We start from the raw sequence: 16,118 nt of genomic DNA, 5'->3' as shown, positions 1-16,118 counted from the left end.
GTCGCAATTTGGTATGGTACGTTGTGGAAGTAGAAGTGACCGTTGTTGACTTTTGGTTTCACATGATCGTGAACGCCGGCCTCCTGTGTGAGGGTTCGTGTCCATGTTCTACAACCAAATATTTCACAAAGGTGTGCAGTGAAATTTCATCGTGCCAATTTCTGGTGTGACCAGGCCTTTACAGTGGAGAGTTTTGGATTCACCATGATGGCCTACATGCTGAATGATTGCGTATCAACAGTTTTCAGCAAGTCCTCTAAAATACAGCCTGTCTTGACAACAGGCAGCCTGTCTGAAAAAATAGGGACACTTGTGTTGTGATTGTGAGTGTATCAGGGCATAACTGAGTGTGCAGCAGGGGGCATCGGGGGCACAAACGGTCCAAGATGCCCATTTTCTGCCCCCTGAATGCTTCACTGGTGTTTTGTCTTCATGAAGCATACTCTGCTGGTTTTTGTTTGAGTTTACCGGACATCTTCCTGCCATCTGCTGCCGGTTAGAACGGGCATCACTCACGCCTCAGCATTCTCTTTCAGCTAAAAGAAAAACATAAATGCAGGATTTCAAGTTTTCGGTACAGGAAAAAGGAAAAACACGGTAGGAAATTCTCTGATAGAATACTTGATCATTCAAAAGCGCAGGACTGTGCAGTGCATGGATGTGTAATGTGTTGACAGGGCTTGACACTGCAGTTACAGCTCGACACGTGAACGTTGCTTCCACTTTCTAAATGTTGTAAATGTTTGATTAACTAGTTTTACAGAACATACAGTGTGTGTGTGTGTGTGTGTGTGCGTGCGTGTGCGTGCGTGCGTGTTGGTGTGTGTGTGTGTGTGCGTGCATGCGTGTGTGTGTGTGTGTGTGTGTGTGTGTGGGCGGAGCAAGGTTGACGACGCCACTTCTCGGGGCAGCTGCTCGATTTCAGCTTCTCCGGCTGCCTTCACGTGCTCCTCGGAAACTTACCCACCGCAACAAAACGGACCGTGTCATGAAAGTAATTACTCCGTTGTTACAATGACAACGACCTCTGGGATGGAGTTGATGTTTTAAGACATGCACATTTCAAATTGCATTATACATGAGCCCATCTCAAACATGAACAACGATCGTATGACGTGAAAAATAACATTTAAAAACAATTTATATATATATGTATAAAATCTATGACGCGCTTAACGCTGATTTTCCACGTGATTAACTTGTTGTCCGTGTCCAACTGTTGGACCTATATCTTCGTTTTTGCTCCAAATGACACCGACAACGGGACATAAGCTCACGTGCAGCCTACCTCGCCAGTATGTCGGACAGCCCGTGAAGGCAGCAGCGTTCCTGTGAGCGGAGGCAGTTTTCTCCTCCTATCAGCGCCATTGTGTGCCAGAGTCTCCGGGAGCGAGGACGGCTTGTTCTTCTGTAGCCGACAGGACTGTTTAAATATCCCCCATGTTTCTCCTTCAAACTCCGGCGGACCTCGATGTGGTAAGACACCCTTTATATATTTCATAGAGCGGAGTAAAACACGGCCGAGGACGTGTATTACGGAAAGGCAGCGTAACCTATTTCTATGAATAATAGACACGGCGAAGGCAGCCGTTAAAGTGCCGTTGGTTCTGTGGGTCGTGGGGTCTGGCTGAAAAAGTTTTCGTAATAGATGGATACTAGCTTCCCCCTGCTCTACACCTCCACTGTCTCTGCACTCGCTAAAAAACTAATTACACGCAAACTCATTGCAATTTTTTTTTAAAAGCCGAAACAGCCGCCACTTTCTAGTTTATCACGACGGAGAAAAGTAGTCTTATAAACTTTCTTTCCCGAAATACAGTGAGTGTTATCCCCACAGACACTCTGACTTACTGCCACAACGAATAGCGTTGGGTAAGTGAACCATTTTGCGCTGGTTAGTCTTGTTTTTAAAAAAGTAATTTCCCCTCACTTCTTAAAATCGCTTAAAATACATTTCTATAGATTTAAATGGTCTTACATGTGAACGACGTTCAGTGAATAAAGGCCTATTTTCGGGTTGAGTGTAATGACTCGGTTTACAAGAGATGTCAATAACAGCACAAAGATAAAATGGACTTTTCTTTTTGTCTTTATTAACAACTTGTGTGACACATGCTGGTGTACACCTGTAAACCTGCTGCGAGTAGTGAAATGTGCTTTTTAGTATAATTGGAGGTGGTTTGGTCTCCAGTGTTTTGGACAGTCTCAGTCAGTGTAGCTGTTGTAGCGAGTGGAGGAGCCTCTGTTTCGTAACATACTCCACAGCAGTCTGCTCTTAAAATGACAGTGGGCCACTTCTTTACTTTATCGCTCCTGTTGCTGTGACCCACAAGATGCAGGTAGGTCACCTTAGAGTTTCTTATTTTGCCTGGACGAGAACCCACAATATAGCCTCACATCAGACCACAGAGCGCTGTTTGATCAGAGCTGAAGCCCGTCTCAGGAGCAGCCAGATGTGATGCAGAGTTACACAATTGCCTATACTGTGTGGACGAGCAGATGACCATTGTGGGGAGAGGAAAGTCTAGCTTTTGGTGAGTGGGGTAGAGGGTACATTTAAAAAAAATGTTGATTTTATGTACTGAAACATTTCCAATAAGAGACACGACAATGGTGGAATTCCTTTCTACAGTTTACTGCTTAAACAAAATGGGAAAACATAGTGGGTCAGCCTTTTAGGGTTTTAAGGTGCACCCCCTGTCTTTTTCTTCTTCTTTTTTAGCACCCGTGGTCCCAAATTTCCTTCATGCATCATTATCGAGCTGGGAGGAAATTTTGATGTTATAAATCAGCTTTAACACATATCTTCACAGGCATTTTTTAGAAGATGTTGATACGAAAATGTATTAAAGGGTGACAGCTGCAGGCTTTTATTTTTCAGTCTCTAAGGATTGAACTTCCATTAAGAAGCAAGTTCCGTTGCATCGGCTACCCAATGAGGGACGGATGTAGCACGCTCCTCCATATTGCATGTCCCCAGAAGATGAATACCTATAAGCAGTAATAGTAATACGGCTCACAGTTCAGCAGTGAGGCTTCAAGTGCAGTAATAAGGCTTGTACTGCATTCACAAGGATTATACTTAAGTAATAAGGGTGCTGCCTGCAGTAAAAATGATGACACTTGCAGCAGTAGAGCCGGTGCTGCTGTAACAAGGTGGGCACTGTGGTAATAAGGCCGATACTGCTGTGATACAGTGCACGCTGCAGTAATAAGGCAGATACTGCAGTAATAAGGTGGATACTACTACACACCCAGTGACCAGACGGGTGAATGCTGTCGATTTCACCGGCTTCTGAGGCCTTTTCACTGCAAGTGTCAAGCTGTGTTCTCTCCCTAAAGAGGCTCGGAGGAAAGAGTGGAGCGCTCGACGGCATGTAGACACGTCTGCTGACCTAAATCTGCTCTCTTCTTTTGCCTTTTATTTATAGACTTAAGTGTGTGTGTGTGTGTGAGAGAGAGAGAGAGGACGGGAAGAGGAAGTTTGTGTGTATGAATACACTAATGACCAAAAATATGAGATGCACCTACCCACTTATTGCGCATGTTTGTGTCATTGACCTACCGCACAACTCTGCAAAATTGACACTTGATTAACTTATCAACACTTTGTCCCTATGAAGGGGAATTCCGATACTTTAAAACAATGGCCCTATATGTTCATGTTTTGGTTTGTAAATGTTTCATACTTAACAAAAGTTTTGGAATCGGTCAGTAGATCACCTCAGCTGGCAGGCAGCTGCAGTGGCTGTAAAGTAATCATTTGGGGCAACTCCAACAGTGAAGGCACATCAACTAGAAGTGCTTGTTTTTGCCACTGACAGGCTGTGGTTTGTTATTCTAAGTGTCTGAAAATAAAACGAAAATGATTCCCACAGAGAGTTTTGTTGAAGGTAAACTCCAAAACGCCTCTGTCCCTTTCCACTGTTGTCTTCCTGCAACAACTTACCTCTCATGAGACTTTCGAGTGAGACTTCTCCTTGAGCGAGACTTGTGTTTCTGGTTACACACAAGGTTTAGATCTTATTATTTAAAAAACGGCTCTATCTCCATGGGAATTGTTTCTGTAATGTTGTCAGACAACCTCAGCTTTCAGTGGACGCAACTTTGATTAAAAGAATTACGTAACAGCTGTTTCACGATTGCCAGCTGACTACTGTACCAACTGCAAAACTTTTGGTAAGTATGCATCATTTACACACCAAAACATATAAATAGAGGTCACATGTTTAAAAACACTGGGATTTCCCTTTAACTTTCATAGTACCTTTGATCCTAAAGAATAAGACACGTGTGCAAAGTCACCTGTCAGGTCTCTGTTTTAGGATTGGCTCATAGTGTTCTGTGTACTGACTGTGCAGCTTACATCTTGGTTTAACTTACTGATAGCAGCCCTGTTATAAATCCTGCCTTAATGATTGCATAATTTACAGCCACTTTAGTTGCTGTAGTTTATGATGCTGTTGAACTGCACTGCTTTATACTCAGAAGTGTTTCTGATATTTTGTCTGGCCCAGTCCTGTCATTGAGGATAGATTAAACACTAAACTTCAACCCCCACCCCCCACCCTCACCCACCCCCACTAAGCTATATGTACCTAATAAACTGGCAACTGAGTTTAGTTTCAACATGAGTCAGGGAAAATGGGGGAAAAAGTCAGTGGTTGTAGCTTGCCCCTGACCTTTGCGCTCCTTTATTCAGTTCTTACTCCTTCACACTGCTTATAATGTTGGTGATCTCACTTGAGCGTGTGATGAATCTCCTCACTGACTTCTAACACCTAAACTTATACTTAAAATACTAGAAATCAACTCCACAAAATCATTCATTCGGATAATAAAAGGATTGCTCCGAAGAATTGCTTTTATTTTTCACAAGAACTGGAGAAACAAATCTCTTAGGTTTTCAAGAGAGCTTTCAGTTCTTTATCAATTGAAAATAACATCTTTGTCACAAGTGGTGAACTCCAACCCATGCTTGCCCACACAAGTGTCTCTTTATTAATGGGATGCTTCATGTTGCGCAGTAGGAGCTGTAGTGTTTTGTAACCAGGTCTGTCATTACGTAAGAAATCGTAGTGGATTCTCTGTGTGATCCCCAGCTGACCTCTGTCATGTGAGAGTTAATGATCACTCTGAGGGAAAAAGACACACACACGTTTGTAGCATGCACACATGGACATTGTTTACAGGTGTATGATAAGCTTATTGTCTACAACCTGAACTCTGCTGAGAAAAAAAAAAATTCTCTGCAATTTCAAAATAAAAGTGTTTTCCAAGTTTGGTTATACTGTTTGGGGTCAAACATACAGGGTTTCAGCAAATTTGGAGGATGTCTGACAAGTTACTATAGCTAACACTTGCACAAGTCTAAGATGGGGCTGCACAGTTAATCAAATTATTCTTGAAATTGCAATGTGAATTTTTTGATAACAGTAAAATGTGTGATAAAAGAGCATTATAATGAATTGCCTTAGTGCTACAGAGATGGCCTGGCCTACAAATCTTGTTCTCAAGATAAAAGGTTAGGATCAGTAGGATTTTAATAGTTTTTTCTATATAAAATGAAAATTGTGATGCAAAAATCATCATTCCCACTAACCATGAATCATACTGCACTTGTAATACCAGTCAAAATAACGGAATTGTGATTTTTTTTTTTGTACCATATCAGGCAGCCCTAATCAAAGCCATAATAATACTGTAGCTCATCTTTATGATAATATGGCAAAATTAAACGTTGGCTTCAAAATTGCACTTGAAGCCAGTTTAGATGAGAAACAAATAAAATGACCTTTAACTCCCGCCAGCATTTCACAATTTTAACCGCATGTGAGAACTGAAACCTTATTTGTTTTCTGACACATTTTCAACAGTTTAATTGTGTTGCTTCCATGTTTTAGGTTTTTGATGACCACAGATAGTCCCAATGTGGTTGAGAGGAGCTGTTGGGAAAAGACACACATACTGTATTTTCGTGGGTGCGGGTGTTTGCCTGTTTTTTGGCAGGCCCATGCAAAAGAGCCAGTGGCAAGGGGTTGATGATGATTCTGAATGACCAAGTCCACTTTGTGCTTAAAAACCAGGATGTATTTATTGGTAGACAGAGCTGTAGTAGTAAGAGCAGTGGTAGAAACAGTAGTAGTAGTGGCTATCGTCATGGTGTAACTGTATCTTAAGTTGTTTGGGGAAGCGTAGCTGCTATTGAGCGTAGTGGGTCTGGTCAGGCGAGGACTACAACGCACTATCTCTTCCTCTGGGTTTTGTCTGGAATGTGTTTACTAGTTCTACATTGTGTGTGTGTGTGAGAGAGAGAGAGAGAGAGAAAGAGACACAGACACACACACACACACAGTAGTGAGTTGGACAGTGTCGTCCTCATGTGCAGAGCTGGATACATTACAGCGAGGAGAAGCAGTGGAAGCACAGTCATGACTGTGAACTGCATGTGTGCTCCTGTATGCCTTCGTGCAATGAGAACGCTGACATTAATACATATCACGCTAAGCATACAGCACAGTTGCACATTCATGTACCTGCAGCAGTGCAGTGTGAAGTGTGTGTCCATACTTTGTGCATCCAGAGAACCTGAAATAGCCCGATGTGGAGGTGAGGGGGAGGGGTGGATGTGCAGCTCAGGCATGGAAACCAGCGTATCCGGTTACAGGATCATAATATCACTGCAGAGTCCATCCACTAGCACTGCACTACCCACTACCGCACAACACACACACACACACACACACACACACACACACACACACACACATATTCACTACAGCCAGCTCCTTGAACAATATGCTCGGCCCACATGTCTGATGTGTGTTTGCAAGCACAGTTGGCAGGCTAACACACACTCATGCTTGCACACACACCTGGCCTCCCCTCTAAATGTAGAAAACACTCTTGTTTTTATGTTTTACAGCATCAGTTCATGATGAGATTTGTACTTGTTAGTCATTCAGATATATAAAATCTCACTGTGCATTCTGTGTGTTTTTCTTTGCTTTATATTATTTTTGAACTTTCAAGGTCCACTTCCCTGAAGGCATCATCAACTTTTCATGTCATCTAAACACACACAGCCAAATGTAGACCTTTCTTTTTGAGAGTAAACCGACGTTGGTGCTTTTCCTTGTATTTAGAGCTGCAATGATTAATCAATTATTATTAAATTATTAAAAACTATTGTAATAATTTATCTGTTTGACTAATTAAAAACAAAAAATATCTGATTCAAGCTTATTTTCTTTCAATATTTTCTGGCCTCTTTACTCCCTTAAACTGACTATCTTGGGGTTGTGGACAAAAAAGACATTTGAGGACATCATCTTGACATTTTATAGACCAAACAACTAATTGTTCAATGAGTAGAAAATAAACTACTGATTGTTTGACAATGAAAATATTATTTATGTAGCCCCATGATTGTACTGGGTGTATTCACATCAATTAGCTCTAAAGAGGACACACTGTTTTGGCCTAGTTGTGTGGACGGTTCATAGTAAACTATCATTTTAAGTTATGATTTAAAGAAAAGTTCTTGCCTGACGTTCATGGATCAGATCACTCTGCTGGAAACAACCACTTGATTGTATTGATTTTGTTCAATACAATGTTTGATTTGTTTAGTATCTGTTGCACATTTTTGAAGATGGTTTCAAGGGTGAGGAAAAAAGGAGGAAACTCTGAAAACAGAACACATCATGAGATGTCCTGTGCAATTTGATTGATTACACATTGAAACTGATCACACAGTTGATGACATTAAACCTAAAGTTATTCTTATACATTTAGATTAGATTTCACAGAAGTAGATATAAACAGAAACAAATAACACATCCTCCTCTTACCACTGTAAGTACTATTTTTTCTGGCCAACACTGAACTCATTGTATTGTGCAACTTTTTTGTGCAATTTCAAATGAATAACTATTGAATAAAAGATCTATTTTAAGCTTCAGTCTGAAAATATCAGTGATAACACTGACCTTCAAAACTGTAGGTTGGTTTATTTCTAGTCATAGCTGGTTGCTTTTTTTGCTTTGAAGGTCTCAAGAGACTGTTAGTTATTCCTGCCTTGTGAAAAATCTTTTGGAAAAGGCAATTTTAAGACAGTTCTTTGCGAGACAGTTAGTAGTGGCGCACAGTGACCTTGAACGAAGATCGTGGCTCCATTTTGGAGCGCAGCACTCCTCCACTGCTGTGCTTTATCTATTCAACTCATTATGATGTGTTTTTCTTCTGCTGCTGTGTTCGTATCTAGACATGGCTCATAGGGTGTAGGATGGTGCTAGGCCTGTGAACTTTGACAGTCAGTGGAACGAGGGGGGAGGGTGTGAATTAAAAAGTGGAGGGGAGGATGAAAAAGAGATGGAAAAGAGGTAAAAGAGTGACTGGAGAAGAGGTGGAGGAGAAGGAAAGGGAAGAGGAGAGGAGGATAATGAAGAGGAATGTAAGGGGTGGGGCACCTCTGGTATGTCAGCCCTTCACTGTGTGTGTGTGTGTGTGTGTGTGTGTGTGTGTGTGTGTGTGTGTGTGTGTGTGTGTGTGCGTGCGCGAGAGAGTCTAAACACCCTGCCATGAGTCAGTGAGTCAGACATGCGCAGCTGCTTCAGCTCTCAATCACACACCCGCAAACTGCTTTGAAACTAACTCTGTTGCTCTCTCTTTGACACTCTGTTCGCCATTTTCCTAGAAGCTCCATAAGCAGCTGCAGTGAATGCAGAAACTCGAGTAGTAGATGACTAAAAATCTCAAACATCTAAGTATTAGAATCAGGTATTTGCTTAAGGGCCCCCAAATGAGTCTATTCCTACTCTACACTTGCCAGAGATCAGTGCCTGCTGGCATCTCTTCTTTGGTTATAAATACAGTGACAGAAATTGGTCAATAATTGAATAGTGTCAGGATACACTCATTCATAACCACACCTTTTCTCATGTCTGTCCGGCCCGAACTTGTAGCTCTTAACTTTCATATGAAACTGGCAAAAAATACAATCTTGATTGAGATAAATAAAATAAAAAATCTGTAGTATGTGACACAGATAAAACATTTATGAGGGGTGTCCAGGCCAAGGACGCTCACACGTCCTGCAGACCATTGCTGGCCACGTGAAAAGGAATGTAAACCTCTTATAAAAACAGATTAACTTTCACAGTCACTTAGAATTGATTAGATTGTATACATTGTCCACCAGATGGTTGTATCTAACTTAAATATCACCTGTATTGAAACAAAGATTTGTTGCAGTTGAAGTGTTCAATTGATAGTATTAATATGTTTCTGACAACTTGTGCTTTGCAACAAACTTATGTTTGTAGCTCTAATTAAATCAGAAATTGTAATTAGAGCTAAAAAAAAGTTGTGCAATTATTCTCCTAAAGACGGATTAATTATTTTGTGTTTTACCTTTAAAATGTATTTTAAATCTAAAATGTTTTAAGTAAAGGTTTGTTCCGCATTTTCTTAATGCAGCTTGCGCTGACATTTATGAGTCGATTGCAGAGTGTTAAGTAATGAGGAGGTTGGGGTTGAGTGCCTTGCTCAGAGGCACCACAACATTAGTTTAAGTTAAGCGGAGAAGGGCAGGAGAGAAAGTTGCTCATCTCCCTCCCACCTTTTCCAAACCAATCTCTCACCTACCCTGCTTCCTCCTCCTCCTCCCCGTCTTCCTCCTCTTCCTTCCTGCCCCCCAGCACCCCCTCCTCCCTCGCCACCCCTCCTCCTCTCCCCCATCCCATTCTTTGTCATCTCTTTGGGTGAATTCCCAGCTGACTCTGTTTGTCATGGCAACCAACCAGTCGTGGTGACTGGGCCTGCAGCTCACACTTCCTGTGTGTGTGGTTGTATGTGTGTGTGTGTGTGTGTGTGTGTGTGTGTGTGAGGGAGAGAGAGAGGAGACGCATGCGCAGTACTTATGTATGTGTATGTGTGTGAGTAGACAGGGACTGGCTGCATGAGCCTGTCAGCCTGGATTAGAGTCAAACACACTGCAGCGATGCCTGTTTCTGTCTTTCTTTCTTTCTTTCTTTCTTTTTAATGGTCGTTCTCTCTTGCCTCGTTGCTTTTTCTGTTTCACAAATAATGACACCATCAGATAGTTGGAGTTGATTAGATGGAGAGATCTGTTAATATACTGTAATATGGATGTTAAGGGAATGTTCTGTTTTTTCATCATTGTAGCTCTCTTTCTTTCTTTTCTCCCCTACTGTAAATCTCCCCCCCCCAATAATACCACGTTTAGACCGACACAGTGACGCTCATACTGCCGCCTGAGGTCTGTCTGTATGGGTCAGCCTGCATCAGCCGACCCTCTCTCTCACAGACCTCCTCTCGGGTCAGACACTTCCCGGCTGTGGTGAACTGGCATTGCTACCATGAATGGAAATTAATTGAATGATGCTGACGTTTAAATGTCACTTAACCAGCCCACCAACAAACGAGGGAGAACAGAGACAGAGAGAGTGCATGTGTGGGCGATCGAGTGAGAGTGCAGACTGACAGACATTGAGGTGAAACTGAAACGTAACTTTTACTGAGTAAATTACTCAACGTGATTCAGTGTAAATTTGCGGTCTATCATTGAAGAAACGACAAATAGTCTCTGTTAACAATGAGAAGCAGTGAAACAGCTGTCTCATAGGAACAGGTCCAGCACGATTCAAATACGCGTGCTGTCTGAAAGTGGTGTAAGTAACTCAATGTGCTGTTCTAGTATGGCAGGAGGAGGGAGGGTGGAGTGGGGGGGTTGGGCTTTAAATCTGGCCTATGATCCTGTGGTACAACAGGGAACGCTGCTATTACATAACTTAGTATGTGTGTGTGTGTGTGTGAATGTGTCTCTGAGTGCGTGTGTGTCTGTGTGAGTGTGCTGTGCTACAGTATGCAACCATTGCAGCTGCTCTTGTTTTCAATGTATGTTTCTTTAAATCCCCTGTTGCTGTAAGCTTGTTGCGTTTAAGCAGCTTTATGTATCACCATGGTTAAGCTGCAGGGTTTCAGTCTGCAAACTTTAGTGGTGAATATACAGTATATGTGTTTAAATTTAGGAGAGATCTGGTATGACAATGATAATCTAATGTGCAGACTAACAGGGTTGGGTACGGAACTCAACGTTAAATCAACTGGTGCAACTTATCGGTACCCGACAGCGTATCTTTAAACTAGTGTTATAGAGAGAAAGATAGGGAGTGAAATGTCAACCCTGCAACAAATTACTCTGAGTCAGGGCAACACTCTGCAATATTTGTAATGCAAAACACAAAGCTGAGCAGTGAAACATGTCTAGCGTGAGGAAACACCTGGTCAAACATAAAACGTATTTGATCGCCTGAAAGCCAGGTTCCCTGCAGCAGCTGCAGCTGACATTGGCATGCCTGAGCCTAACTTTTTTAGAATCGTGGTCGTAAATGACATGCTAGTTACTTTTTTATGCAATTGACTTCTGCGTACGAGCAACAAATGAATGTCCCGTTTCTGTGTTTTTCAGATACATGTTCGGTAAAGGTGCGAAGCGGAAGCTGGACGAGGATGAAGAGGGGCTGGAAGGCAAAACGCTGGAGGCGTCGGTGGCGGGAGGGGGACTAGGCCTCGGTCCGGAGGGCTTGTCCAAGGTGTCATACACCTTGCAACGGCAGACCATCTTCAACATCTCCTTGATGAAGCTGTACAGCCAGCGGCCGCTTGGTGAGCCCAGCCTGGAGCGTCGCGTCCTCATCAACAACATGCTGCGGCGCATCCAGGATGAACTCAAGCAAGAAGGCTCCCTGCGGCCGCTGCTCTTCCCGCCCTCACCGCCGCCCGATGACCCCATGGATGAGGGCTACCGTGAGGCGCCACCCTCCTTTGGTGTTTTGTCGGCGGCTGCGACGGCACAAGTACCCCAGCCTTCTGCGCTGTTGATGCCGGTGATCGCCCCACCGCCTTCACCCCACCCAATGGTGCCTCCAAACTGCCAGGCATCCCAGGCCTGCCCCAACCGTGTGGAGGCCTGCCCCGCCCCTCTAGAAGCCTGCCTCACTCCAGCCTCTTTACTAGAGGAGGATGGTGGAGATTCAGCCTTTTGTGCTCAGTCCCCACCCACTCCTCCTCTGTCGCCTCCCCCGGCACAGCCACCCCCGCTACCTTCGGCACTTCTGAGCCAGGCGTCCTCCAGGGTGCCTGTGCCTGCCCCGTCCATTGACGGTTTCCCCTCCGCTCTGAGTGACATGGAGTTGGGTCCTCCCACAGCCATAACAAGGACAGCAGCAGCTAATACTACGACCGTGACTACCTCCCCAGCTCCCACGCCACTCACCCAACCCTCCCACTTAGCACCCCTCTCCCCAGCACCCACGGGCCCACCCAGAGACTGCAGGACCATGGGTGCTAAACCAGATGCAGCTGGCGTCTTGCTGGCGGAAGGCCGCTGTACCGAGCTCCGACCAATGGACACTCTGCCCATACTGCCCCCTGGTGGCCTAGTAGACATTTCCTCTTCTCCCTCCTCCCCTTCATCCTCTTCCTCACCCTCGGGGTTTCTCTCAGACTTGGCGCTGGATGATGTCCTGTTCGCCGACATCGACACGTCCATGTATGACTTTGACCCCTGTACGACAACGGGGGCTGTGGGCGTGACAGCAGGCGGTGGCCTCGCCAAACTGTCACCAGTGGTGACAGCAGACGATCTCCTAAAATCACTGGCATCGCCATACAGTGGCCCCGCCCCCCAGGTTTCAGCCAATCAGCCTTTCAAAATTGATCTGACAGAACTGGACCACATTATGGAAGTGTTGGTGGGCTCATGACTCGCTGACACCGCCACCTCAGAAACACACAGACAGTTTAATCCGGAGAACAGACTGGAATGAAAAATTGGAAACTATTTGGGTGTTTCCCTGTTTATTGTTTTTATGTTTTTTTTACTCTCTTCAAAGGTCGGTAATTGTAAACATCAATGGTGATGTCAATTAGTACTACTATGACAACTACTACTACACAACACTGTGCATGCACTGTGCTCGCCTTTCCAAATATGGAAATGAAGTAACCGGGAAACAAAGACACACATAAGTTTGTATTTCTATACTTGTGAGGACCTCCACTGACTCCATTCATTCCCTAATCCTACTTTAAACCTAATCCTAGTTTTAATCTTTAACCTGAACCTAAGCCTTAACCCTAAAAGGTAAACTGTAAATAGATCAAATTAGGACCTGCAAATTGTCCTCATTCTGGAGGATTTTGCAATCATTCTATCCTTGTGAGGATAATTACACATCACAGGTGTAGAAATACAAGTGAACACACACGCACACACACGCACACACACACACACACACACACACAAACACACTGAATACATGGCTTTTAGCAAATGAGTGCCTTTCAAAATGACCACTTATTCAATTCCCGTTTTTACAGTATTTGTTTTTCAAGTTCTTTTTACTTTAACAGCCTAGCGAGGTCACTCCTCAATGTTTTTTTTTTAATTTATTGTATTGTATTAAACTATTATTAAGTGAGGTAATTTCTCAAGATCAAATAATAATTATTTAATCTTTATCTTTTTACAGATGCTATGTTTTATTTGTAAAGCAAGCATAAACAGGTTTTACGAGGAATACATTGTTTTACCAGTGTGCTTCATTACATATTAGCTTGGCTATATAATTACGCTTTGGGAATAGCTCTAAAAACACATCGCCTGGTTGTTTGTTAAACCTTTTTGGTAGAAGGAGATGTCTGTTCTCGTACACATCATGTCAATGAATTCAGTTCAGGACTTATTTTTGTCTTACCCTTCCACGTTGGCAGGCACATACAGTGTAGTTGTACTGGATGCTTTTTTACATGGGCTCTGTTATTTGGGCTCGTTATCTTGCTTCAGTTACAGCAGGATTCAAATGAGCTGCACCCACTGGAAAGCTTGACGTGTTTACATTCAAAGTGGCCTCAGCACCACCACCAACTCTTGCTTTCCAGTTCAATGTAGATGATCAGAAAAATCCAACCTAAGCAGAGACTTTCAGCTCCAAACACATTAAATTTGGCTGTACAGGACTCAAGACAAAACAGCAATCTCAGATTGCAGGCAAAGTCTTTGTGGTGACTCCGTAGAACTACTAAGAATCACACAAAGTAAATATTTAAGTAATATTTTAGTAGAAATGCCTTATTTTTGGTTTGTATCCTACAGAATTAGCAACATGAGTGACGGACAAATTACAGCACAGCATACAGTGTTACACACAGCCCATATTTGCAGAGTATGTTTACTTGAGTTTAGAATAGGAGCGTATATGCCAAATCTCAGGGCTGCTTTCTTCTGTGCATTGTGCAGTAAAGTTTTGAGGTTGAACCCAACACCCATGGATGTTTTAAACACGTGACAGCAGGAGGGCTAAATCTGTCGCGTAAATAATTTGAATGTGGATTTCCACTGAAGTAGGAAACTGGAACCACAGTGTTAACTTGATACAGCAATGATGCAAAAGACTCCGTTTGTCAGTCAAATGCCCACTGTTGCCCATTTTATATGCTATCTATTAAAGTTTAATAGTCCTGTTTACACAAATTTAACATTGCCCTTTTAAAACATTGCAGTTGATGTTATGTTTGATTATTTGTAAGTTGAAATCTAACTAACAACTTTCCTTAATTTACATATTTGGCTGTTAACTGTAATTTTCCACATGGAAAGGTTATTTCACAGTCATCCGAAGCTTCCTTATCAGACACATTCAAGCTGTTGCAAGGATATTTTTCACGTGTGTAGCAGAGTCACATATTTAGTCATAATTTACACATAGCCCATTCTAAAATAGACCAGCATGTTGGCACCAGGACCATTTGATTGGTAGAAAAGGCCAGCTGTAGATGCAGGTATTAACAAATCACAGACCCATCATCTTTCTTTTTATGTAGTAGCTAGTTACAAGACCGCACAATAGTCTTCAAGATGCCAATACATGATTTGTTTTTTAAGAGTTGATACGACAAAACATAAAGTTGTAATTGCTACAATATTCAGACAGAAAAAATCAGACAGTGTGACAAAAGTTTAACTAATTGGCTCAAACATTGGAAGAAAAGTCCACCCTGGAATACTTTGACACTGATTTGTCACCACTCAATGTTCAGTGCATTTCACGAATTGCTGTGTGGTGAAGTGTTATAATTGTCATGAAGCTACTTTTGGTGAAATTGGATTCTGCCCCCTCCTGCTCACTCTGTATGAATGTTGAATATTAGTGCAAAATTGTGGCTCTTAAAAAGCCCAGATGTTGTAGATTTGATGTTATAAGCTGCATTCATGATTGTTGTGAGGGGTTTTTGGCCGGATGGGGGTCAGTAACCCAGGACAATGAGCCAAAAGAACGCTCTGAGTTTGGATAATTGATAATTATCTGAGTTCACAACGACAAGCCACACCTTAAACATAACCACCTGATCCAGTAATATTATAAAAATATTGATGAGTGCAGCTTTAATGACATTTCCTGCCACCAAACACTGTTAAAACTGATGTGCACTCTATCTTATCGTTATACATGTATCATCTACATGTGTCTGCCTACTCACAGCAATATAACAATTCATGCATGATAGATCACCAATAGGTGTTTGAAATACCTTAGGTTGGATTTTCCTTCAAAGTAAACCAACAGTTCAGACAAGAAACCCCAAACACTTATGTGTCTGCCAACAAAGCCGTGTTATGGTGTAAAATGTTAATAGTATTTCTAGCGGCGGTCCCAGCTGGTCGGACTCGGTGGTTGTTAATGGGACAGAATGTGTTATCTGGAATCCAGTCTGACTCATCTTACCGTGCTGGCCGACAGCAGTGCAGCCGCAGAGATGTTAAAACTTGTTCCAATGGAAGATGATTAGTGAATTTGACCTCAGCTAGTACGTAAGTGAACTGAATTCAAAGCAGAGTGTGAGCCGAACAGACAGCAGCACCGACTAATACTGTTTGTGGACGACTGTGTCTTGTTTCTTTCACTATGTTTGAATTTTGGAGTGCTTGTTTTTTGGTCAATGAAGTTATTTATTCATATGTTGTTGTTTTTTTCTTTTCTTGTGTAAATATATTTATTTTTGATGTGAAGTGAACATTTGGATTGTAAATG

General features: G+C 42.6%; 1 protein-coding gene across 2 annotated transcripts in view; it reads left to right on the top strand.

Moving 5' to 3' along the window:
• The window catches only part of sertad2b (SERTA domain containing 2b), a 37,948-nt gene extending 21,903 nt beyond the window's left edge, over window positions 1–16,045 (top strand). The window contains exons 1-2 of one of the 2 annotated variants that reach the window (XM_084376052.1): window positions 1,331–1,476; window positions 11,495–16,045. In XM_084376052.1, the coding sequence (XP_084232178.1) occupies window positions 11,499–12,791 (1,293 nt within the window). In that variant the 5' untranslated portion in view covers window positions 1,331–1,476; window positions 11,495–11,498 and the 3' untranslated portion in view covers window positions 12,792–16,045. Of the gene's footprint in view, window positions 1–1,330; window positions 1,477–11,494 lie in introns of those variants that run through there. The other variant, XM_084376053.1, reaches the window with a different exon arrangement.
• Window positions 16,046–16,118: the final 73 nt, after the last annotated feature.

The sequence above is a fragment of the Pagrus pagrus genome, assembly GCF_965226575.1.
Source record: "Pagrus pagrus genome assembly, chromosome: 15".
Classification (NCBI taxonomy): Eukaryota; Metazoa; Chordata; class Actinopteri; order Spariformes; family Sparidae; genus Pagrus; species Pagrus pagrus.
The sequence above is the reverse complement of the archived record's forward strand: the minus strand, read 5'-3'. Positions and strand labels throughout refer to the sequence as shown.